This window comes from Rissa tridactyla, chromosome 2, assembly GCF_028500815.1.
Source record: "Rissa tridactyla isolate bRisTri1 chromosome 2, bRisTri1.patW.cur.20221130, whole genome shotgun sequence".
Lineage (NCBI taxonomy): Eukaryota > Metazoa > Chordata > Aves > Charadriiformes > Laridae > Rissa > Rissa tridactyla.
The window spans coordinates 139,395,844-139,422,855 of record NC_071467.1 but is presented as its reverse complement, the minus strand read 5'-3'; the positions used below and the strand labels follow the sequence as shown (position 1 = coordinate 139,422,855).

General features: G+C 38.3%; 1 protein-coding gene across 5 annotated transcripts in view; it reads right to left on the bottom strand.

Moving 5' to 3' along the window:
• Positions 1-999: 999 nt before the first annotated feature.
• The window catches only part of ICA1 (islet cell autoantigen 1), a 72,923-nt gene continuing 46,910 nt past the window's right edge, over positions 1,000-27,012 (bottom strand). For 2 of the 5 annotated variants that reach the window (XM_054192270.1, XM_054192265.1), the window contains 8 exons: positions 26,884-26,982; positions 19,149-19,243; positions 17,068-17,117; positions 13,332-13,394; positions 13,152-13,193; positions 8,946-9,227; positions 3,702-3,797; positions 1,000-1,936 (listed from right to left, as the gene is read on the bottom strand). In XM_054192270.1, coding sequence (XP_054048245.1) covers positions 1,815-1,936; positions 3,702-3,797; positions 8,946-9,227; positions 13,152-13,193; positions 13,332-13,394; positions 17,068-17,117; positions 19,149-19,243; positions 26,884-26,982 — 849 coding nt within the window. In that variant the 3' untranslated portion in view covers positions 1,000-1,814. The remainder of the gene's footprint in view (positions 1,937-3,701; positions 3,798-8,945; positions 9,228-13,151; positions 13,194-13,331; positions 13,395-17,067; positions 17,118-19,148; positions 19,244-26,883; positions 26,983-27,012) is intronic. The other 3 variants (XM_054192266.1, XM_054192267.1, XM_054192268.1) reach the window with 3 other exon arrangements.

The following is a 27,012-nucleotide window of genomic DNA, read 5'->3' as shown; positions in this document are numbered from 1 at the left end:
CTAAGTGCACCCCAGCGTAAATCTTAGGTATTTCCCAGTTAATCCACTTTGTGTAGATGCCTTATTTACTGCCAGAGGCTGCAGCCCGAAGTCAGGAGTTCAGGCTCCCCCCTCACGCTCAAGAAAGATACACATCTCCGAAAAGATGGCTTATTGAGCAAGGAGCTGCCGGTAACAAACAGTAGAAAATACTGGGGGAGAAATCAAGTTTGATCTTCAGAAACAATTAGGCATCCATGTCTACATCAGCTTCCACGTCTTAATTACCTGCCTCAGTGCTGGGGACCTGGGTGGGCTTTCCCATTATACATCCTCTCCCATTATACATTGTGGAAATATACTGCTACACACCTGAAGAACTTCCCTGTACCTTGAGAATTCCAGGCTATGGGGTGTGATTTTGAACTCTACGGTTTTGGACAGAGGTATTTAAAACGTGCTGAGGATTCAGTCAGATGAGGTATCAAATGCACATTAATGCTGCCCAGCGCGGCCATCAAATGATGTTCTGCTGCATTCCAGAAGAAGCAGGTCAGTTCGGTTAACTTCTGTATTTATATAGTTATTTTCAGGTTTCCAATGCATTTACTTAGTTATCTAATAGACCATGAGGCAAGGATTAACTGCGTGTACAGCTGACTGGTAGTGAAAAACTTCACCAACATAAAAGGAAAATGAATTAAAAAAGGCTAAATACAATAAATTGCAGTGCAGGTCTTATACAGTACCTAGAGCAAATACGCAGAACTTCTGATCTTAAGTGGCTGCTGACACATCCTTTTCACCTTCCTTTGCTGTACAAGGAGAGGGGGGCGGCAAAGGGACATTGAGTGAGTTCCAATTTTCTTGCTGTCCTACTGGATTACTACTCAGAAACAGCACGAGATAACGATATGAATTATTAGGTACTTTCTAAAAACTAGTCATATGTTTTACCTTCAGATGCTTGTTACGTACCAATTCAACAGCACACCAGCATTCCAGTGGGAATAAAAGGTCTTTTTTTGTCAAAATCATTTTATTAAAGAGTTAATGTTACAACAAGCTCAAAATAACACATGCTTCAGAAATAAATTGGATGAAAAATACTCCGAACAGAAATATGGATGTTTTGAAGGCATGGTAAAGCATCAGTTGCAAGAAACTTCTGCAAACAAGTGCAAATTCTGTTGGTGCAATGGAGAAAAACCTCAGAAAAGAAGCCTGCTGGGCACGACTTCTGTTCGTGTAGTGCAGTTTGTCTAAGAAGTTAAATCAGAAAGGGCACAATTTCCACGGCTGCACAGACCCAAATGTGTTTCTTCAATAATTAGCCCCCGCACAGATTTTTCACTGTGAGTACTAACAAAACAAATTCAGTTGATATCTTAACATAGTAGTAATATATATACTGCATACATGATAGATGTTTGACTCATGCAGCCGCCTCAGTTACACGATTTATTTTTTTTTTTTTATTTACTCAAGAAACATTTTAAAAAAATAGGTTTGCAATTTGTATTTAACTCCAGTTTTAGCTCCGCATCACCTCAGGCAAAGACAGTGTTTCAGCAGATAATCTATTTTGGCAAGAAATCTGCCCTAATTCTTAACCTCATTTTTGTAAATCCACGTAGAAAATAAATGCGAACTCTTTATACAAAACAAGAGCAAATAACTGTACCTATATAAAAGGGGATTCGTTCCCTTTAGTTTTATTATCATGGCACATACTTTATAGTTTCACAACAGCATACTAATTTTCATTTATTTTTTTTTAAACCCCAAAACAGTGTTGATGAATGGAAGAATGTGAGTTACCATGGGCAGCTGACTCATGCATTAAGCAATTCGTGTTCTTTATCAGTTTTCCCAACAGCATCAGGATTGGATAACGGGTCAAGGTCAGCAAAGAGACTGAACCAGGCAGTCAAGTCTTTAGGATTCTTTGTAGGTTCTGGAAAAAAAAAAAAAAAGAAAGAAAGAAAAGAAAAAAGTACAGACTTGTCAGCTATTTTAAAACAAAACTGACTGAATGTTTGACTGAGGTCAAACAAACGCCACGCTGTTGTTTAATTTATTACTAAGGGCACTTCTGACAGGAAAACCTGAATGAGTGATGGTATTTTAAAACACTACCTTTAATAGAATATGGAACTTTTAGTATGAATGAATGTTTTACATCTGTCTGCCTGTGTATTTTATATGGCTCCTGCCATGGTAAGTACAGGAACACTTTAATTAAAAATAAAAACAATCTCCCTCTGTCTAGCTTTGTTTCATGAAAGGTATTATATTTGTGTGTGCACATGCATGCCTGCAAAAAAGTAAAAGGAAAGTGAAGGCAAATTTTACTTTCAACCTCTCTTACAGGACTAAATTCCTTTGCCTAAATCCAGTTCATGTGACTGTTCTGTCCCCATGTGTAGGACCACACAAGGTCATTACTCATCTGGAATGAAGTTTAAATGGGAAGGTATTGGCTGGAGGGAGAGGGGGTACTTTGATAGCCAGTCCCAAGTTCAGCTTCTAATATTGGGGTATATTTTTTGATGGATATAAACAAATGTGAACCAGGAATGTGTTCCAACAGCAGCTGGATTACTGCATCTAAGTGTCTAAATTGACATACAGATGCCACAGAGGTCTCCTACCTTCTCTTATTCCAAAAGGGCAGATGTTCAAGTTAAAGATGAGGTCACTTTGGCTGCTTAAAGAAGGTACATCACCACTTGCTTTGTTTTTTTGTGACCCTGTGCTTATTATAGCACATATATTACATTGATAGTGAAATACGATGTTCTCTTTCACTCAGAGAGAAAAGGTCGCATGAAAGCTTCTTTGTGAAACAAGGAATCTATGGACAAAATAGGCTCCGTCTGGCACGACTTTCATCTTGGTGTCTGCAGGGCTGGAGTATCTGCCACTTTCATAAACACAGATTTAAAAGTAGCTGAAGGCTGTTCCTTTTTCTGATGAAGGTACTGGAGCTGTGGCATCACACTCATTTCCCAAAACAGTTTCCAAAACATCTTAACCCTCTTTTTCTGCTGGCTGAAACATGTCGGTCTTTTAATCCCAGGAGGCAGGGGGAGGAATACATATTGCTCCTTTCTTCTGCACTGAACATTTTTGATGTAGCTACAAACTGGCAGTAAGGATTCAACACATTTCTGGTTCACTTATCCAGAAAACCCTAGTAAAAATCAGCCAGGCTCTGTCTCAGTAGATGGCAGGACTATGCACTCTTGAGTCAGTTGCAAGAAGTGAATTAAGTTTCAAACAGATGATTACCGATACAAGTTATCAACAACATTTGCAATTAGGGCTCTTCTGCCTTATCAGTAGCCTGTATTTTAGCCGCAATGTCCTCCTAGAGCTTCAAAACACTGTTTATCTTAGCCAAAGTGCATGCAGATGCTGTTCTGTGTGACTCAAAATTAAAGTAGTAAATGAAACTGTAGTTTCAGCTCCCTCCTTGTATAGTAAATTACTCTTTTGACATAATACTAGCACTGAAGCCTACCAAATACACACACATATCATACACATAGTCAATGCTGAAACAGAGTAATTCATTAGCGAGCACATGGTTCTTGACATATAACTACTACATAAATAGGTTTTATTATGACAAAGCAACTGAGAAGACTGGTAAGACACACGAGTCACAGCTGAAAAGGAAAAGCAACGTAACTGAAAAAAATACATGACTGTATCACCTTTCATGGGCGTCTTGTTAGCATTCACATTCAGGCTGTTTGGTTTCTGTGCTGGCTGCGGTACAGGCGGTGGGTTCACACTGTTCGCTGCCCATCCTACAATTCAAGAATTCAGCGGCATTAGCGAGAAGAATGACTTTGTTAACTCTGACACCCCCACTGCCTGGCAGCAAAATGCTCACACCAGAAGACGGAGCAGCATACTACATTTACGGTGACGGCCGTTTGTATCTTCGCTCCCGTACAAGAAATCAGCAGTCAGATGCTGCAGACGAGCAACATCCTTGAGAAGAGAGTATCTGTGGATCAGTTTCATCACCTCCAGATTCAGGCAACTGTACCCTTTTCAAACCTTTAACCTGGCTAAAAAAAGATTTTTTTCTTGTTTCTTCTATCCAATCACAGTTAATACTTGTTCACAGGAAAGCCAGTGCAGTAATCAAGTTAAGCATAGCTCTAGGGAGAAAAATATCACTTACATTTGGGTGAAAATATCAAACATAACTAAACATTTTTTCCACCATTCTTTACTTTTACAGATCCAAAGACTTTCATGCCATCAACTGTTCTAGAAAAAAAAATATTTGGAGATCCTAGATTTTTTAGTTAATTTTGAAAAGATTAATTCTGAAAAAAATAATTTCTTGCAAAACGCTTTGAAGAATTCAAAGATGCACTACTTCGAGTTAACTTAAAACTAGATTTTAATGGAGTATTTTTTTGTTCTTCATCTAAGAGAGTAACTATACAGGAAAAAGTAAAACTGGGTATTCACAATTTTTTGTTCTTACATGCGTATTCCATAGCCACAAAAGAGTAATGATAAATACAGTTAATGAGGCCAGATGAGCTAGGCCAGATAAACTAGGGGTGGCATACCACAGAAACATATTAGGAAAAAACGGAGCATTTTTGTCCCTGGCTTAAGACAGTTAAAATTCTTATGCTTTATCACATTTAAAGGACTGGAGGACATATTTCTAATTTCAATATCTCCTTTAAGTGTGACCTTATTAATTATCCATCCATCCAGGCATCCATCTCAGGGAACTCGGATAGTTAATTCTGCAGTATCACAAACAGGATATTCATCTGTGCACACAGCTAGTATTTCCTTATTTAGTCTCTTTTTTCTGTAAGTTCCTGTTTTCTCATCCTTTTCTGTTACTCTCTTTGTTCTTCTTCCCCTTACTTTCTCCTCTTTTGAGACCCCTGTCAGATATTGGTACCCAGCATCCTGACGGTTACTGTAACAGCCACATAAGTCACATAAACCCTTCCTCTCTCTAACAGATTATTCTCATTGCTCTCTGATCTTACCTTGACTAAAAAAGGCCTGAAGCCCAAGCTGTGTTATTAAAAAGAGTCAGGAAGAGTGTTTCTAAAAAATCACATGAATTAGGAAGGAAATTTAAAGCCACAAACATCCTCTGTATCTCTAAGGAAACAAATCAAAAACTTATTCAAAATCTGGATGCAGAGGGCTCATATATATTTGTTCTAGGCGAAGGTGGTAAAGGCTTAGAAGCTAGCCTGTGCGCCCTGAAAATGAGATTTTTAGAGTTTAAACTTTCAAATAAGTAAACTGGAATCATAAATAATTAAACCCATGGCATTAATGCTTCAGAATAGCATGCTTTTCCAGGCACTTTCTCTGCTTGTGTTACAACAGAGGGGAATGGCAGAGGACGTTAAACACAACTGCAGAAAACTGTAACGCTTTCATTTGTTTGCAGATGTATTGCGATAAAGTGTTTTAATATGTCAATGGATGGCAACGGATAAATTGAGCGGCTTAAACAAACAGTGCCAAATCCTAATTTCATAGAAATGAATGGGAGTGCTGCCCAGAAACTTTCTGTGCAATTCCCAGTGACTTCAGTGAGATCAGGACTTGGCTCCTGGAGACCTCACTGATGTTCGTTTACACTGATGGGACAGGCAGACCACAGAGCGGGACACCGCAGAGGAGTTAACTCCTTTGGAGCTCTCCTTTTGAGTCCCTGGACTAAGGCTGGGTAAGTAGGAAGTCGGTGAGAGATGCTGCGGTCTGGTTCTCTGCTCATTGAAACGCAGGTAGCTCAAGTACCACTTAGAACACAAAAAGAACCTAACAGCAGCAACAAAAACATCCAACCAAAAATGCTCCGGAAAACGTGTGATGCTTTTGTAATGAACTTGGCCATCTATGAAGGTACTGGGAAAGACTTAAACAGAATTTTTATTAAATACTTTCATGAATTATGTTTTTAGCGTCCACTCATAGTGAGCTACAGAGAACAGCTTTGCCTTTCAAAAACACAGTGCAGCCCATCGATTTGAAAACAGTTGTTGGCCCTAAGCCTGTTCTGGTTTGCCTCTTCACAGGACGGCTTCGTGATGTGACTAGACAAAAGATAATTGCTGAGACAGCAAGAAAACCAAACAGCTTACTCTTCAGCTAGCATCTTCACAAACGTTACCACAATTAAATTTAGCAATGGAAACGGGGAGCTGCATGGTTTCTTACCGACTAGAATATATGCACATGTAGGTAAGATAAAGAGGAGCTCTTACTGGTATGAATAAGTAAGTAAACGAGGCCATAAACATCATGAAAGAGAAAGCCAATGCTCTCTGAAAAAGCGGAAAGGCAACCAAACTACAAAGCTGTATCTGGAGGGGAATCTAAAAGACTTGTTGGGACCATGGTTTCTTTCTAACATGTATATACATTTTTATATATATATGTATTTTAAACCAGCACCTGGTAGTCCCATAGCAATTCAAAGTCCCATTGTGCTAGATCCCGCCTATAAATACAGCCAGAGAAAACTCTGAGCTGGGAATTCCTGACCGTAACAGTTTATAACCTGCATAGCATTGTGCCTGTTTTACAGATTAAGATCTGAGGCAGAGAGAAAACAAAGCCCCAAAGATTTATGAGTGTGCTTAACGTAAAATAAGTAAGTAATCCCACTGAAGTTAATAGAAAAGTTAATGTGCTTAAAGTTAAGCATGTGAGTTTTAAGAATCTTTATGGTCTTAAGGCCAAATTCACACAGGAAGTATGTAACATTGAGGCTCCAGTGTAGCACTTCACACCAAATAATTATTAAGAATCCTACCAATTAGGGGAAAAAAAAGTGTAGGATATGTATCAAGTCCTCAGTAAAAATATCCATAATTCATATATTCTAATATTTTTAACTTGTATGCTTAGATATGTTTATCCTGCAGTTAGTATTTTGGTTTTCTTTTTTAAAAAAGTCTCCTGTTTCCAAATTTATTGACAATGTCAAATCATGGAAGAAGCGCTGTGCAATGAAACGGAGTTTAAGATTAAAGTTGAGATTTCACAAGATATAAAATGGGCAGAAATTCACCTTCTGATGAAAAATAAAAAGAAAAAACTTAAAAAGAAAATTATTCTATGAAAGTTAGTTTAAATAATGCGTTTTACTTGGCAACTAGAGTTAGCTTGGAACATCCTGATTATCAGATACAATTATTCAGCTGATTAGCTCTGACTTTTCAAATGCCAATAGATCAATTACCATGATCTTCTGCCAAAACCCTGGACATCCATTTGAAAACACCCACATAGTTTATTCTTCCAATACATATTTATTCTTTTTCAAAAAGATTTTGGGATACCATGTTGACTGGAATGGATTTTCCCTTTCTGGTATTTCTTGAAGGCAACATACTTGAGTTCTGATTTTGAAGTGCAAACAGCACAGCCAATGCCAGTGTCTTGTGCAAATCAGAGGGATAACAAAAACCTCAGAAAGGATACCCAGCCCTGATTACCATTTACACCTCAAAAATACTTTTCCTTCAAAAACATGTTTATATTTAAAAACATGTAAAAACTCTGGAAAAAAAGATCAATCCCATAATATTTCTGTTGCTATTTTCAGAAATTTGCTTAAAATCTGTTTATGTCTCTGTATCAAGAAAGGTATTTTCCATTGTTCCCTTTTCCCCTTTCAATACATACCATGTCTGCTTCTGGTCACAAACTGTTTAATTTGACAATGCAATGACTAAACCTCATGATTTTTTTAGCTTATATTTTATAAGGTCAAATCCTACACTATTCCAGTCCCTCTTCACACTATGAATCATACTCATACATGTACGTACCTCATCATAAAAATACATCTAAAACACTGCATCATTGCAAATGTCGCTCCCCTGGTTTCCACCTAAGTGTTGAAGTCAGTGAATCCAAATATCTTGCTTTGGGTGTGGTGGTGGTAGCTGTATTAATTATAAGGTAAATTTGACTTTCTTATTCTTGCCAAAATGTCACAGGTCATTTTACATCATGTATGATTGTACCAGTTGCATGGGTTCCAAGAAGCAGTCTTCAGGATGGAATCAGTCTGCTAGACTTTCCTCCATCACTCTTCCTCAAATGAGATTTAAATGACTTTGGACAGAGCCCAAAAAGGCAAGCTCCTCCTCCAGCTTGTAAAGTCCTAGGAGAAATCTATCCGGACTGTAGGGAGGACGAAGGTAGTTGCTGTTGGCTGGTTGTCACCAGCCTGCCTTCCTCCATCCCTGCCTCAAGGCCAAAGCAGCAGCAGGAAAGCTCTGCCTTAGTTACGCTCTTTCTTTCCTCTCTTCCCAGCAGCAGCTTGGAAAACCCAAGAAAATGAATTGCAGAGAGAAAGAGTTGTTACCTGCATCAGTAGGTAACCTGCCTACAAGAGGAATCCACCTGTTCTGTTGCTAGGATGAGACAACCCATTCTACCTTACCCATATCCCTACACATAACAGTATGGGATGATGGGAAAAAAAAAAAGAAAAAAAATGAATGAATGCCATCTATTTTCACTAAGTTGTTTAAAAATAGTATTCCCAGACAAAATACAGTAATCATTTTTGGTTCTTTGGCCCCTTAACAGAGACAGCAGTTGTGATTTAAACAGTAGAACCCACTCAAACAGATTTTCTGTTGCAGAAAAAAACAATGTCTCCAAAGGCCTACAGAACATTTCAGGAAGCTCAATGAAAATATTCAAGACAGTAATTTTGACTTCAGGCTTTAGGGTACTTCATTCACAAACACTGAATGAGCAGGGGTAGGAAAAAAAAAATGCTACTCACGTCTTCTTCTCCAGGCCACTCTGCTTTAACTTCAGGGTTTCTGCCTCTGTGGCACAACATAGGTTGTCACCACACTTCTACATAGCAGAAAGCCATACTCTAAAACTTAAAACCAAAATGCAAACAGAGCAAGATGAGCTCTCACCATGTAAAGACGACTGCAAGTCATTCATGTTTTGGTCTAACAGCTGTGAGGGCAAGAAACCCGATGGTGCTGGTGCCACAGACGATGAAGTGTTCTCCACATCTCCAACTGAAGAGTTCATAGTGAGATCAGCAAGTGCAACCTGTCCAAACACAGCTGTCCACTCTTTGCTGAATTCCCCCTCATCCAGGGAGGAAGCGTTGAGGATCTCATTCAGCAATACCATGTCATCCTTATCACCAGGTTCTGACTCCAAGGACCTCACAAACTGATCCTTTGAAGCTGTCTCAGAACAAGAGTCAAGATAAATATTTTTTTTAGACAAACAACAAAAAGAGGGAACCTTTTTAAAACATCCAATCTAGGGTTTGCATGTTAAATGAGATGGATTTTTTTGGCATGAATATTTGTTGTTTTCTCTTTTAAACCAAATTTTCTTGGACATCTGGGCTCGTAGCTTACGTGACAAATAATTCCTTGGTTATCTTAGATAACCTCACTGCTGTTACAACTTATTTCTCATTAAAAACAATACAAGTATGCTTAAAAATCTGTTAAGAACCACACCAAAATCATTACATAGTCTAATATTTAAAACATTGGAGAAGACTATTTTATGTTGCTTTTTGAAGCATTATATAAAACTGTCAGCAAAAAAAAAATAAGATTGATATAAACTGAAAATAAATAAGACTTGGGGTTTATTCTAGAATTTTGTGAGAACATACTTAAGATGACCTTTATGACTTTCTGACCAATGCTTGAATTACTGGGGCATTTCCCCATGAGAACAGGTCACTCTACACAGAGTGAGATTTCTACACTGTTCAATAGTGTAGTAACTCTTTTTTGCCTCTCTCGGGCTGCTGAGAAATAACTGGGGCCACTTTCCTTCTGACTCCCTTTGCTAGATTTTCTAGCACCAGAACTGCAACCAAAGCAGCTCTTCGATCACTTGCGCCATTACCCCTTAAAAACAAATTTTACTATTTTAGAAACGTTAAATAGTTATATAAAATACAAGAAGCTTGTAACCAGGATCATAATCCTTTTCTCTAGCTTACAAAATATTTGGAGAGTGAAAGAATTGTCAAGGAACCCCGACTGCTATTTCACTTGGAAACATTTAGAGCTCCACTGTGGGAGTATGCAGAGGACAAAAATGGTGGTTAACAATGTTGATAATGTTACGTTACTGAAACCCAGATCAGTTTATCTTAATTACGCTTGTTTCAAACTTGTGGTAAGGCACAAAAGCAACTTCAGTTTTCCAAAGTTTGGACAGATCAGCTGAGCTCTGCGAGTTGCATACAACTTGCAAAGATGTTTTTAACCCTTTTGGGTTGGGATAAAAGACTTACGGTAGCAAAGTGGTTGCAACAGGCCATTTTATTTAAATGCAATGGCCTTCTCAGACAAGTTCCATTTTAACAGCTGTAATAATATACAATGAAATGGCTGAAGATGAATCAGAAGAGAAAAAAAAGCATGAAAGTGTTTTAAAATAGGCTGATGAGTCAACATACACACCTACGTACTAAGAAACAAATAATCCAACACATAATATAGGGATTTTATTCATTACTGAAGTCAGTTCTGAGATTCAGCTCCTTTCACATTTTTATATACCTCTGAACTCCCTGCCAGGGCCCAAAAATTAGAAATAGAAACACCACAAACAAGTCAATTTTCCTGATGTTCCCACTAGACTGTAACTGAAATACCATAGAAAACAATTTGTTCTCATGAATTTTCAGGCTGCTTTCCCATCTTCAGATAAACAGCAGAGAATGTTAAGGTTGTCCAAAGCACCTACAATTCCCCCACATCTCTCGCTATTCAGCAGGTGAGGCAGAGAGGTAAATCCTTCCACAGGGGAAAGACACCTGCTATTTCAAAGGCACTTAAGAACTCTGATCTCTGTGGGGCATCACCATCTCAAAGCCGCTTTCAGGAGGCCCCTTCATGAACTTCGAAGGCTTACATGGGGAGATGCAAAGCGAGCACAACAGATCTGCTAAGGCATACCGCCAACACTGTACCTAACCACAAATGACATTTACTACAATGGAACAAAGGCTTTGCAGCAACACAGCTCAGAGCAAAGCTCTGCTTCATCTGGGTATCCCAACTGCAGTAGTCTCATTTTTACTGGGGGAGCAAGCACAACATCTAGCTATACATCTGAAGAGCAGTTAGGTCTTGCTGTAGTGCGTATGACCACCACACCATCAGAGGAGTGACACATCTTGGCAGTCTTTCTGATCTTCCTGCAGGGACGATGCACCCAGGGCAGGGGAGGATAGGGTGGTGCTTATGCTCAGGCTGCCTCAAGTAAGCAGCAGTAAGTTCTACTCTTGTCTGCAATAAAGGTTATCTTGAAACCAGTCTTGCGTATCGAGATATTACTTGTGTGGTACCTCTGCCAGATTACTAGAATGATATGGACTTTCTCACCTCACCCGTAAATCTTCTATTACTTCTCTTCCTGTTTTTCTGTTTTCACTGCCCACTTTCATAGTCAACATCCTTTCTTTGTCTGCACATGCTGCCTCTAAACTTATAAATGTCCACGAGAAAACCCCCAAAACTCCCGATAAAACACTGAGAAAACAATGTCACTATATTCTTTTTCGTGGTTGTTTGAACAAGCCTCTAGCAGTGCTCATATTCCTTTGCAAACATGCCTCATTTTGCTGGTATTTAAAAAAACTAAATGCAAAGAGAAAGTGAAAATATTTACTATGATACATGATCGGAAACACAGGATAAAGACTTCCTTCTGAAACGCACACAAAATTGTACCTCTAACTATACTGCTGAACTTAAAATAATACAATATTCCTTAGCCTAAAGCTAGCTAGTGTGTAAAATTAGGGTAAATGGCTGATATTGTAATATTAACATAGCCATCCTTATCTGATGAAGCTGCACCACAACTGCTTTCGTATTGATTTAACTATTTGACTAAAGAAAAAAAAAAGTAGCCTTCTAACTGACATAGCTAAATTTGTATGACCAATAAGTGTATGCATTATCTGTATCTCCACTAAGATGGTCCAACAAGGAATGGAACTGAGTAAGAAGAAAACCAGGAGAAAAAAGGCCACTATCAGACATGCACTGACCTTTTTTATTAACCACAGAAAAGAAGTCATCATTACCTTATCTATCCACAGATTAGGGCTGCTTCTGCACAGGCAGCTGAGGAACTTTCGCTGTTTCTGCCTTCATGGGTGATTCCCCACATGGGTAATTTCCCCACAGTACAAGAGACAAATCCAAAGTTGAGGTGTTTGCGAATGCTCTCCTCCTCACCCACCATGAAGGCAGTGCCTTAAATACCCCAAATAACACTCTCGGTCTGACTGTGTAAACCGCAAAGAGGGATTTTTTTCTTTGCTGATTTACTACTTGCTTTTTGACTTGCCACAGTTGTTTTTGTTGTTGTTGAGAGTTTTTTTACTCACTCTTAATAAACGAGTGAAGAGCAAATGAGAAACCATGTGTAAGGCTCTTACTGCACATGAAAACTCAATGTAAAACTTTTGGTCCGATCTTTCATATGTTACACGGCAAAACAGTACCCTTTAGAAATAAACAGCACATCCCCTTGAGCTGGCACTGATCTAACAAAAGCATAAGGATAGCAGTAGAGCCTGGGATGAAAGATTGCTTTCTCATGCGTATATGAGAACAGCACAGCAGATTTAATTAACTATCTGGCTGAAAGAAGTCACCAGTTCTTTTATTTTTTTCAAGAGGACTAATTCATTTGTTTCTGATAGGTAAATTCCTGATACAAAATCTTGCGGTTACTAGCATATTGCCAAGGGTTGTGATACAACAACTAAAGAACCAAAAAGAAAAGTTTGTGAAATGTTATAGGAGGGGTGAGGTTTACAGTGGGACCTGCTTCCCTGGGGCAAATGCAATATAGTCTAGTATACCTAACTTGGAATCACCTATTACAATGTGTTTTATCCCGAGCAAGGTTTAGTTCGTATTATAATATTAGGAACAGTGCCTCTGCATGTAGATGAAGTTGAGTTTCCTTTAACACTGTTTAAATACTGCAGCTGAAAAATTTCATTCATAAATACATCAACCTTTCAGATTATGAAAAATTAACATCTAAGATTAAAATTATACTTGGTGCTTGTAATTGAAATGCAGATGAAACAGGCATGCACAAATGTTTCATACCATTTTCTTCAGGTTGCAGGTCTAATAAGTCATCTATGGCACCTAAAAGCAAAAAAAAAAAAAAAACAACAAAAAGAAAAAAAAGAAAAAAGAAAAAAAGAAAACCAACAAAGGAAGATCTGCAGTACACTGACAATCAGTACGTATGCATCTAAAGGTAGTTTTCTTAAGTTTCTTCACCTGAGTTCTGCTTGTGGTTACAATTTCCTTGTAACGTGGATATGACATCCTTGCCATTGTCAGCTGCAATCAAGATCCATAAACATGTCAAATTGCACTTGGCACAAGACCACGGTTATAAACAATGTCACTGTAAGATCAACATGCAATGGTTGTTGGTATGCATGTTTAAAATGGACCTGGCCACAATGGATGAAAGTCTCGAGATGTAAGACCTATTTCTAAGAAGTGAGGCAAATTTCCAAATAATAACCTGAGGGGGAACCTTCCTTTAAATCACTGCCTTCCACACTAGCCCATCTCCAGGCTGAGTGCACCCAACTGAGGCAACTGCAAGAATCAGGCAGGTCTCTGCTGTGCTCCAGAAACAGACACTTCTTTTAGACATTTGTATTTAAACAGGCCAGTAGAGAGCACAAAAGTGCTCTCATCACTCCTAAAAGGATCTCATCACTCCCTAAATCACCTTCCTTGGCAACGTGTTCTTCCTCATGACACCAAGTTTGGGACTGGAGAAAAGGAATCTTCCTCCAAAGCACCCCAGGTCAGGATAATAACACCATCTCCTCTTCTGCAGGGAAATAAATGGGCTAGGACCAATAGGAGGGAAAATGTATAGCTGAGGGAGGGAAAATGTATAGCTGAGGATTATAGACTATCAGAAGTGAAAAAACACCACCATGCCCCAAACTGTAACTACCTTAAGTTCTGACCAAGTTTTTTAGGTTAGATATGGAGTCAAAACAATCATCTAGATTCCATCTATCAGTGAAGAGAAAGACACCTCCCTCAGGTGATTAATCGCATTTAAGACATGTAGCAAAACAGGAGGGATGAGCTGCCTGCTGAACATGCCTTTCTCTCCCCATTAACTGTTGAGGAAATCTAGCTCCTACACAACAAAGTCTGTAGCAATAAGGGCAAATGAAGTATTGCCGGAACTGGAAGGTAGATCTGCTGGAAGCCTCAAGTTTGAGGCTGGAAAGGAGACAAAAAATTCTCTATAGAGGAATAAAAATTGACAGCCAAGCCCTTTCAGGCAAAGCTTCAAGGTGTGTTCAGAACTAAATGAAACAGAACAACTTGCTTACTGGTTTAATCATATTATTTTAACAAGACTTTGACTAGCACAACAGCCTGGAAATGTGCCACCAGCACTGGAATCAGCTGGTCATTTAAGGACCCACGATCACATCTGATTACACTCTATATAGATAGGAGAGGCACAGACATGCATGGATGAATATACACGATGCTTCCATACAAGGGCAATGCACAAAGCAAGGGGGGAAAAACCCAACACTAAATTGACTGGCAAGGGAAAAAAAATAAGAAAGAGAAGTTCATGAAAGATGGGATATGGATGGCCACAATTCTGTAATGAAAAAAGTACAATTTTTGCTGAAAGCCTGCCTTGGTTCAGTGGTAAACATGATGGAGCCAATCTTAAAAACACCCATAGTATCTTAAAGGAAAATACAGAGCAAATGATAAAAAATTGGAAGTTATAAAGTAGAGGTAGCTAATGAGGAAAGCTAGAAGAAACATGGCTCCATCACTAGTAGCACTACATCTGTATTACTTTAGTCTGTACAGAGTACCTTAAGGAAAAAAAAAAAATCTTAGCAATGGCACAGACCCACTAGTGTATGGAAATGGAAAAATTTATCAGAGCAGGCAGAAGTATTCCAAAATACTTCAGTTCCTTTTAAAGGGCAATGGAGAAAGAGACAAAATGAGGTATTTATATTATGGACGATGGTGAAATATTTTACAGCCCATAAGTAACTCAGATTCTGAGATCCTAGAAAACATCTGCTAAGAAAATATAAGTCAGATTTTGTATCCAAGAATATTAAAATATATTGTCAAAGAGATAATTGCAAAATGGGTGAAACTTCAAAACACTGGAAAAGTCCTAATATTGTGTCATCATTACAAAACCCACCCAAACAACAACAATAATTAACAGGGTGACTCAAGTAATTGCAGGTAACTATGGGCTGGTAGCTCAGCAGTACTCCTAGGCAAAACATTAACTGAATGCCACTCAGTAAGGGATTCAGAAAAGCATACGAGCATAATAAATGCTCCTATAATAAAAGCTTTTTTCATGGAAAGCAGACCTAGTTAAAAATATCCGACTAATTTCATTCTTTGACAAAACTATGAGCTTTCTTTGGTAAAGATACTTGTTTAGAAAGAACTTGACTTTGCACTGACTTTAGCCTTCCAGCTAAAAAGTTAGCACTGCATAATATCTATAATGAACATATTGAATGGATTAAGGACCTGACAACTAACAGATGTCTGAAAACAGTTGTTAAGAGAAATAATTGCAAAGTAGAAGTGTTTCTAGTTTAGATCTGCAAGGTTTAGTGTTATATCCATCGCTATTCAATGGCTTTAGCAGTCATCTGGAAGCAAACACAGAATCACTCTTGAAAAAAACGTGCAAACAACTAACAGACTATTAGAGGTGGTCGTTCAGGCCAGTCATTCAGTTTCTGTAGTCAGAGCTGGGAGAATTTAATACCACTAATTTAGAAGTTATATCCCTAGGAATAAAGAATATAAGCCATGCTGCAGAAAGGAAGAATAAGTCCTGGAAAGCTGTGACCAAAAGAAACCAAGTCTTGATAAACAACAAATTAAAATTCAAACTTCTAGCTTGATGTTGCAGCAAAATGAGATATCCTTCTTGGATATAGAAACAGAAATGTGATCTAACTTTCTAGAAACACGATAGGTGAGACCAACATCAGAAATGTCTTTATAGTTACATATTTCACATTTTAAAAGGGATGTTGGAAAGTGGAATGGAAACAAAAACTTAAAGGACTAGAGAAGATATCTTCAAGGCATCAATATGATTAGTCTATTGAAATGAAGATGTGAAAGGTGTCTTGATTTTAATGTAGTACCTTTTAAAGAACCTTCATGCGGGATAAAAGACTACATATTAAAGGGATTCTCCATTGATTTAGTAGAAAAAGGTATACTATAAGCCATGGCATTATTTAGGCTGGAAGGACCTCTGGGGGTTATCTTGTCCAAGCCCCTTGCCAGAGTAGAGCCAGCTATGAAGTTACATCAGGTTTCCCAGGGATGTGTCCTGTCAAGTCTTGAAGATGTCCATGGATGAAGATTCCACAGTTCCTCTGGGCACTTTTTCCAGCACTTTGCCACCCTCACCATGAACACTTTCTTTCCTAGTATGTAATCAGAATTTCCCTTCCTCTCACTTGTGTCCGTTGCTTCCCATTCTTTCACTGTGTGCCTCCAATTAGAGCCTGGCCATGTCACTGGGTAATAAGAATCCATCAGGTCACTGGCAGCAGCTGGGTGTGACTTCGCCTAGCTTTTAGGCAGAGGTTCCACTGAATTCATCAAGTTTTTAGCAGCGTACCTGTTTAATCACTGGAACAAACTAGCAAGCTAAGTGGCATACTTTCCTTGTCTCAATGCCTGTTAATCTGTAGGTCCTTTCCTTGAGGACATGGCCAATGTAAGAATTATGCTTTGGAAGACAAGATATTTGACCTATCTTAGGGTGACTGAATGAAATGCAGTGGGATATAATATATAAGAGACTAGGTTTAACAGATCTTCCTGGCTTTAAGTTTTATGCATTTGTAGGGATTTGCTGGGTGAATTGAACATATATGAAATGAACAAAAATGAAAAAAAAAAAATTACAGCATTTATGAAGTTATGAGAACATGAAATAAAATACCTGAATAGTTTGATTCCTTGGTATGGCTCTCCTCATCTAACGAAATCAACCTTAATTTGAAAGAATAAGAAAAAAAAAAGAGAAAATCATTCTAAGGTTATAGAATAATAATACATTTTTCTCTTTTTGGTCACATCATTACAGAATCATATCAATAACAAATAAATGGCAATTCACGTGGACTCTTGCATTTGCTGTATATGCTGCTCTGTTGTTAAATTTTATTGTTTCATTGGCTGAAGCCTATTGAAAACCAAAATCAGATTGAAGTCCAACTACCAAAACCTACCACCCTTCCATTTTTAATCTAACTAAATCACTGTAATGAAAAGTACAGTGTATTCTGCTTTCCAGATTTGCTCTTTCATAATTACCAAGGAGGTACAACTGTTTCAAAAAAACCCAACAAGACCCAACCCCAAACCTGCTTTGCACTTCTCTTTTTAAGAACAACTAATTAAAAATCGTCAGGTGAGTTTTGTCCCACTTCACCTGATTTCTAAAAAACCAAATCAGCAGTGTTGATAAAAAAAAAAACTGACAGAAAAAAAGCTGTGATTTACAGGAAATTCTTATACAAAGGTAATTTCTTCAGCGAAGAATATATTCTTTCTAACCACTGTTATTTTGTGTAAAAAACGTTCAAACCAGCAGGGGATGAAGCAGCCACCAGGCTGATGTGGTGGTGAAGGGGACTGTGTGGGCACATTCCTCCTATCCTGTAGTGAGAGGACAAGAGGAGCCACTGCCCCTGCTCTTCAGGATAGGCTTCTGGGGAGCAGAGGAAAATTAGATTCAGGCCAAATTCTGGTATAATGAATGTTTACTGTGAATGGAAAGTTCTTGAGGATTTTAAAAGCTTTGTTTTGCGTAATTCTTTTAGAATCCTAAAAGTTTGTTTATGGTTTGTTTTAGACAGAAAATGGTGATGGATTTTTTCCCCTCAGTTTTATGACAGAGAAGGAAAAAGGTAATCCATAAATAAAATCAAATACTAACATGACAATGCACCTGATGCGTTTGCCGGTAGGTGCCAATGCACACATCTTGCATAAATCATGCACTCATTCTAGAATTTTATATGCAATATTGAGGAAAACGATGGTTTATGAAATCTTTTATTATTGTCACATGAGATGCAGCAGATTCAAGGAAGGGCTGTGGAGACAACCACCTGCCAAATGGTACTCGGCCAAGTCCTTTCTAATCTGTTTAGCACCAAATCTGGCCAATTTATAAACTGGTTCTGGTCAGTGGTTCTGAATCTAAACAAGTAAAAGGACTGGAAAACTGGACTCTTTAAAAATCCGTTATTATAAATAGCCAAGCAAAATCCACTAATTACCAGCCAAGCTGTTCTCTGCTTTTTGACAACTGATCCTTTGCTGGGTGCTTCATTTAACTAGGGATAGTCAAAACAACAGGTGGCAGCAGGATTATATCAACGTGGCATCTCCTCGCAACTGAATCCTGATGGTCCCGTTGGGGAGGGATCACATCTCGCTCTCCTGTTCTCCTCTCCCCATAGCAGCCCATTCATAAGTCTCTCTCACCTCAGAGCTACAGGTAACTCAAACCTCGATAGCATCAGCTCACTTAGATGTACTTTTTACTAAGTATCTACTGCTTCATTGGATTACTAACCGATGCTGTATACATTACAAAAACTAATCGCTGCTCAAAGCAATCGGGAATCCATATCCTATTCCCAGGTGAAAGGAGATGCTGCTGAAGGGAGAAATACAATGCTCATACATCTTCTCCCATGTGTAGTTGTTTACCATTTCTTTTACTAAAGAAAAAATAAGGCAAAAGCTGAAAAAGAAGGCTAGGAAAGATGAAAAACATATAAGGGTTTTATGGTTCTTTTTAAACTTTATGGTGAAATTAAGAGCTTTATTAGTTTTCATGTACACATTACAACTTTTCAGGAATTCTTGTATTAAGCTTACTATTAGCTAGTATGATCAGACTAGCTGTGTTTATGTTTCCATTTACAAATATTTGGTGACTTTAGCAACCAGAAAGCAGATTATAGACAAAAATACTTATTATTTTAATATATAGGCCATGTGACTTACTGACTCTGATGATCTTGTACTGATCTGGTGCTTTCAATCTGCAGGTCCTCCTTTTCTGCTTTTTCTGTCAATTTATTCACAGGATCTTGTAAGCTCTAGATCATAACCATAATATAAAAGAAGAGAAGAAAGTAAAATAGAATCAGGGAAGCAAAAATGTGTCACTTAAGGCCAAACCAGCCTATAGAACCTACATAAATTAAGTAAGAATGTTTTTGAGCTGTATCAAAACTGTATCTGACTCAAACATGCAAAATAAAAAAATGTTAGAAGATACTCATTCAAACTGAGTAGCATGAACACACTTTATATACGAAGGTGACTCTTGGCTACTTCTACACTCATGTTCTGTTTCTGATATTTCTAAAACCATGTTTCTTTGCCATTTTGGGGTGTTTGCCTTTTTTTATTTTTCCTCCATTTTTGCCCTTTTTTTTTTAAAAAGATGAGAAAAAAAAATCATTCTTTACATCTGTTTGTTGCTCATATACTGCTTCTTTACTTCTTCATTCTGTTTTTTTCCTGACACAACCATTGACACAACCTCAGCAACTGCAGTGTAGTGGGAAGATACTTCTTGTATCCTGAATCTGAAAACGAGGGTTAAAATCTTGGATGATTAGTCAGATACAGGCCAGGGCTGATATTATGAAACCCTACTGTCCCTTTGCAATTTGAAAGCTATAACATAACAACGTACAGTTTCATGGTCAGCATTTTTATAACCAAAATTTGGATATGTGAACAAGCCAACACGTAAAGCATTATAGACTGACTCTTTGAGATTGCAGAAGTGATAAATATACTACTGGTTGTCCCTGTTACGCATTAATTAGGGTTTCTGCATGAAAAATTAAATAACTGAAGATAGTAATTAAATAATCGCAGATGTTAGCAATGTGAACATTTGGGTCTATCAAATGGTTTTACTGTGAAAGTGAAAACATGTTCTTCTTTCCAAAGTACAACACAGTTTCTCAAAAAAATCCCCATGTTTCATGTGACTAGTCCTGGCCCCTTGTAATTACGTTTATTTGCGTCTCACTGATATTTGTAGTAGTGCATCTCACCCACCTTCTCCCTCTGTACTCCAAATAGCTGAGGCTAAAACAAATAAGCCCCCTTCTGTACAAAACGTAACGAACGCAAAAATGTAGTGGCTTTGCATCTGGAGTTTTAACAAAATGGTAGTGTGTTTCATTGGAATAGTAAAACAAAGAAAAAACCCGCGGCTGCTAAGACCATCTCATCTATTGAATAAAAGTTAGAGTCCCCAGGCCATCTCTTAAAAGAAAAGAATTCCCAGGCATGTCGCAGGTCTTGTTCGCACTGCCCTGGTAACCAGGACAGAGGAGTCCCCAGAAGGGGCTTTCCAGTTTCTGCTTGGCTCAGTGCTTGTCTGTATGAGGAAATGTACACTTCAGTGTTTTAGAAACCAAACTGGTGTACCTGTCATATTCTGCAGTTGCATATTTTTTCCCTCTCAGTAAGTTAGTTCTTCTATCTAATACCACAAATTAATTTCTCATAAGCACCTAGAGCACTGCAGACACCATGCATCAAAAGATGAGGGATCACAAAGGCAGTAATAATAAATAGAGGCATTAAAGAGATTTACCTTATTCTGTGGTTGCCACTTTTTAAAAAAACTGTAACAGTGCTGACTGGAAACAGTTTTAAGTGTACTTCTTGTATTTTGAGTAATGGACACTAGCCACCTCAGCTACATCACCTATGAATTAATATGCTACCTTTTAACTGCATTTGTACCAGGTGTTGCGTTGATTAGATCGCACTTCTTGTACTATTAAAATCGATGGGAATTACTCCATTTACTCCAAGAGGCCCTGGATTAGGGTTCAAAACCGTAAGAATATGCACTATACTTGCACAAAAGTGCAGTGCAGACAAAGACAAAAGAGCTTTGCATTACAGGGACTGTACTGCTTTGGGCACTTGAATCATCTTGGACACCTTCATAGTAGGGCACACAGTTTACCGTAATCGGAAGGTGACGGTGCAATAGTTGTGGTGCTCTGCCTGCCACTAAGTATAGCAGCACAGAGCCTGCCCCAAGAAGGATGTCATGGTTTTGAACAACAAACAGAACTGTTTTAAGTACTGCCTCAGTATACACGTCAAAGAAAATTACCAGAAGTAAAATCTTCTGCATCTTCACAGTCCCTTCCAACCTACACAATTCTACGATTCACCAAGAAAAATACAAAGAAAGCAGCATTCTTCTTTAAGGAATTACATTCTATTACGCTTCCTTCATGAGTGTTTCAGGAAATCCATATTTAAAGGACTGTGATCAAACCACGGAAACAGCATATAGAAATGGAGTTCACAAGTATGTTGGGAAGGAAATAGCTTGATAATAATGGCACTTACTATTTCCTGTATTAGAAAAACAAATATAGCTCTGAAATATAGCTTCAGTTTCAATGGAGATTATGATAAACATTGTTAAAAATCACCAGCTGTATTTTAATGCAATAATTCAATTTAGCAATTTAATTTAAGACGTTATTCCCTCCAATTCTGATAGCAAATAGTGAAATTATTTTCCTCTCTCCTGCCTCTCTCTACTCCACATCCTGATGTACACTACAAACTGAGGCATCTTTTTAAAAAGGTTAAAAAAAATAATCTACAGAATGGGTATGAAATAAAGCAGAATGTTAAAAAGCCACTGTAAAGTGTTCTCTAAACAAGAATCCATGGTAATGTGATCCCTCTTGTCAGCACATGTAGAAATGAAACCCATTCCATTAATTGTTTCAGGTTATATCAGAAGAAGGGAAGAAGTCCCATCGTCTAGAAAGTGTAGTGATTAAACAAGGCTATAAAGATACATAGTGAGTTCAGACAAAAGCAAGCACACTTCAGTTGGGCGTATGAAGCATCACAGACTTCGTTGGCTCAGAGCAGGGAAATGTGTAACTTCCAGCACTCGGCTGGTTGCTCATGTGGACTCATGTGGACTTTGTTGCAAGCTGCACAAGTGACTGAAGGTAGGATTCCTCTCCTGTTTAGAAAGCTTTCTCCCTAGCTTCATTGTTTCTCTTTTACTATAAAAATCAGGGTAAGATTGTACACACTAATAGAGCAAGTTCACAGTCATTCACTCTGCCTGTCTCGTCTGGCTCTACAACCAAAAGTCACCCGGTGATACTCGGTTTGCTCCCAGCACTCAGACTAAATATCCGAACCAACAAGGGGTTCCTGCGCGGCAGAGTTAACTCTGGTTCCAGCTCAGGCACCGTTCCTAGCCTGACTGATACTCACTTAGACAATTCCTTCACCTACATCTGGGCTGCTTTCAAGTCAAGCCAAGATCATCTGGATGGCACACAAAACCTGTCCTCTGCAGTTAAATCACCAGAGTGTTGACAAGGTGCTCAGCTTGCCCACAGCTCCCCCCAAGTGCCTTGGACAACTTATGTGCTTCCTCTCGACTGAGAAAGAATCAAAGCAATACAGTTAAGGGCAGCTCCAAGAGCAAGGGATACATCCTAGGATGTCACAACACATACGGAGAAATGCAACACCACTAAGGAGACAAGAACTTGGATATGTTTCATTTGGAGGGAGAGCTGAAAGGGAAGAGGAAAAGCAGGTAGTCTCAGAATTTTCTCACGGAGATTCATTAAAAAAAAAAAAAAAGACAAAACCAAAACCAAATCCCACAACCCTAAAGAAACCAACCAAAAAAACCCCTAGAGATATAAAATTATAGGCAATCTTGCCTATGAGTAAAGTCACGGTGCTACAAACAGAAACAAGAAAGGACACCAGACCACATCAGAGGTCAGCAGAAGGCAACAGTGTTGTAGAACCTGTTTGGACAGAGTTCTCCAAATCGTGGAAGGAGCATGGGCAACAGCGTTCCACTTTGCACAGAAATAAACAGATCCATGGAGATTTATGCCTTTTAACTCCCTTACCAGGGCTATTATTATTTCTAGGCTCATACAAACTCTTCAGGAAGTTTGGTATTATAGCATTAAAATGTAAAAAATGCAACTAAATATTCATTAAGTAACTAAGGCAAATAAACAGAGACAGAAATTAGAAAAAGGTATCATTCATGAAAAGTAGCCCCTGAAATAAATTTGAATTCATTTGATATACGGTAATTTCAAGACAATGAAACCTTAAAGGCTTTTCCAAAACAGCAGCCCATCATCTTTAATATTACAGCAATGGATACAGTAACGGATACTTTTACATCACGATACAGAGTTGTTAGCACATTAATAATCATCTTTCATCAAGCATAAAACTTGCAGTTAGGAAGTACAGCTGCAATAGCACAATTATACTACTCTCAGCATATACCCTGAAGCAAAGAAAACAAATGGGCTGCTTTTCATTAAGGGACTTTGGCAAACATCTCTAAAGACAATGTTTTCTTTCCAGAAACAATCCTGAGAGGCGTTTAAAAGCCTCTTTCCTGAGGTAAACCTGGTACATTAATATATTCACGCTGCAAAATACAAATAGTAATTTTCCAGTACGTAGCACCTTCTAATTTTTCAGTAAGACAATCTACATCTAAGACAAATATTAAGTTTCTTTAAATTCTTGTTTCAAAGTAAAATGCTAATCCTACATACACGTATGCTTAGTTTAATTCAGCAGGATCACTTGTATGAGCAAAATTAAGCTGCTACTATCAGAACTGGAATCATAGAAGACAAAACGATTTGCAAGCACCAATTCAAAATTTTCTTTTAGAAAAGATCCCTCTTAAGATATGACAGGGAAAAATATTCTAAGAGGGGTTAACTCCCAACTAAATGCAGAAATGGGCACATTGAAATATTTTATGTATGTTTTAAGCAATTATATATTCTTATTGTATATTTTTCATGCATAAAGTCAACAGCAGTCATGGCATCTTCATTGGGTACATTTTTAGACCAAAAGTTTCTCCATCAGAAACTAGGCTTCACCTAGATCAGCTACAGCCATTTATTATACTTCATAAAAAAATAATACCATGTAATCTCCATGTAGAACTAGCTTGCAGCTCCCTCTTAATATATAGTTACTCTGGCATGAACATATGATATGGGTGGTAGGGATCAGTTCCCTAACCATAAACATCTATTGTTATTCCACACTCAGGTCTAGCAGAGGAGACACAGGACTCATGGGAGTCCCACACCCTTCAGAAATGACAAGTAGAGGTGAGCTGACTTGCGCTAAGAAGCCATCTGAAGTAGCAGCAGACACCTATTCTCGTAGGCAACAGAATCTCACCTGATGCAACCACCAGATTTTCCTTAGCAATCGCTTAATATAAACAAACCCAAACTACTAACTGGGGGAAAAGAGTGCATGGAGGAGACTTCACTTTGGTACAGAAAATAATCCCACACTCTAGACACCGAAAGAAATAAAGGACTGATACTAAAAGGCAGCAGCAGTCTTATTCCCAAGCAGCTGTTTTCTGAAAGCACAAACTTCCATGAAATTCTGTTGTATAAACTACCTCCTGATTAGCACCATTTCTCAGCATATATATCACTGCAAAAACAGGAAATCACATCCTTTCAGTGCAGCAGGCCAGCAATAAAAATGTTTAAGATTCTCATAACGAAGTTAGGCTGCATCCTAAACACACTACAATATTCACAACAATTTTTACAGTTACTTTTCTCTTCAAGGGAGTGCTTGTTACACATGTGTGGACTCAATAGAGATTGTATTTCTTCATCATAGATTCCCAACTTAATTTCAAATTTAGATTATACTGACATCTTTCACAAGAGGAAGTTCAAAAGAAAACAAGCATCCCCAAATCTCTCTCATCCTCCATCACAAGGGTACTTCACACTCCAGAACAGGTGCATTTTCTGTACAAGTTTCTCTCCAAGGTGTCCAAATGTTACTGTACATTTTGAAACATCACATGTCTTGTTCAAATAATCACATTTTTAGAGATAAAAGAGAATAAAGAATAAATACCCAGCAACAATATAGGCTACCTACACAAATTAGACTGAAATCGGTTTGTATCAAAGCAAAGAGAAAGAATTCCTCAGAAACCTTCTAACATCAGGAAGTTATGAGAACAGCCCACCAGCGCGGTTCTCGCTCCTGAGCAGGACCCTGGCCGTGATAAACCCAGGCTGTGAACCAGACATTGCTGCAATGGGAGGCAATGGCGAGGAAATAAAGGGGACTTTCTTTTCTGGTTTGGAGTTTAATTGGTGAGCCTGTAGGCAATTATTATCAATGTCAAGATATCTATGCCCAACTGTCTCCTGCTGAAATCTGGACATAAGCTCTGGCTAAAACCCATCTTCCATGACGAGGACTATGCGAGAAAGCAGCTTAGAGTTATATTAACTTCATAGCAAATGAGGACTTCTGCAAGACAGGATTCTTCAGAGGCTGAGTAAGATGAAACAGTTTATGAGCCTCCTTTTATTTTTGTCCTCGGTTGGGAGAGATTGAGCTTGAAGTTTGTTCATTTGTTTGGTCTGTTGTCATGTTTCAAGCTGCAGGAGTAACAGTCTCCACGAGCTCTTTTTGCACTTCAAAGTTCAGAAACTGCTCCCTCCCAACCCACACTCTGGAAAAAACTTTAAATATAGCATAGTCACGTAGGGACAAGTTTGGTAGTCTGGGGTGAATTAAACCTTATACCTTCAGGTGCCTCTTTTCCCGGAGCTCTGGGATAACCACAGGCTATATAGCATAATGCAGCCCAACTTCCACTTCTATGTGTCATATGCACAACCATTTCACGGATTGAGGCTATGACTTGTAATCGCTTACAAACTGGGTTGTCTCTCCAGGCAAACAGTGGCTTTGCCACAAGCTGTTCATTCCTCACTTTCCTCCCAATGGTAACCCTTCTGTCAGACCTTCAGACAAATGTTATTTTTCTCGCATGCAAATAGGACCAGGCAATCATGTACCTATTATGTTGCACAAAATAACTACAGACTACAAAATAACAAAGACATCTATGGGGATAACTGGAAAGTTAACGATTTTTTTCAGTTTTCCCATTGCTGTAGTGATCCTCGAACTGCAATGGGCAAAGCAACTTCTTATGCAGGGGCAGGCGTGACCAGGAAAATACACGGTGCTGAATGATTGTTTTTAGACGCCTGGCGAAACTCTGAACTCGGACTTCAGTCAGATATTGCACATATTCCATATTTAAAGATTACAAAGGATCAGCAAATACTGCTAGTCAAGCAAAACAGTATTTCCCAATTTCCCAGAGCAGTTAAGGGTTAAAAAGTCTGAGTACAAGTGTGGGAACTCTTGGCATCCACGTACTCATATTCAGTCCAATAAGGTGTTCTTAAAGAGTGTCAGTTTTTAAAAACAGATGCAAAAGCAAAATAGTATTAATTTATTTGTGGGATTTTGGAGAGCAACATATATTCCTAATCCTGCTTGATTTTATGATTCTTTAGGAATAACCAAACACAGTCCCAGTTAGCACTTAAACATATACTTAAGTGCAGCCCTGAATAATGTCTTCCTTTGAAATATTCCTTAGTCACTGCATTCTACATGCAGTTTTTGATCCTACTAGCCAGAAGTACATTAAACAGAAAACCTGTATTTAAATGAAAAGACAGCACAGGGATAAAATTGTCAGACAATATACAAACAAAATATGAATGTGTGCTTTCTACATACTTGTATGATTTCTTATTTGTTATTACAGTGCAAACAAACATATCTATATATTCCTTACCTTTAACATAGTGAATTCATATGGCTGATAACCTTTGAAACTTTCATGGATAGCTGCCATCGTGTGTGAAGTTTTTTCCCAAAAATGAAGAAGTGTTGTCTGTAAGGTAGGATAGAATTTCAATGCAAT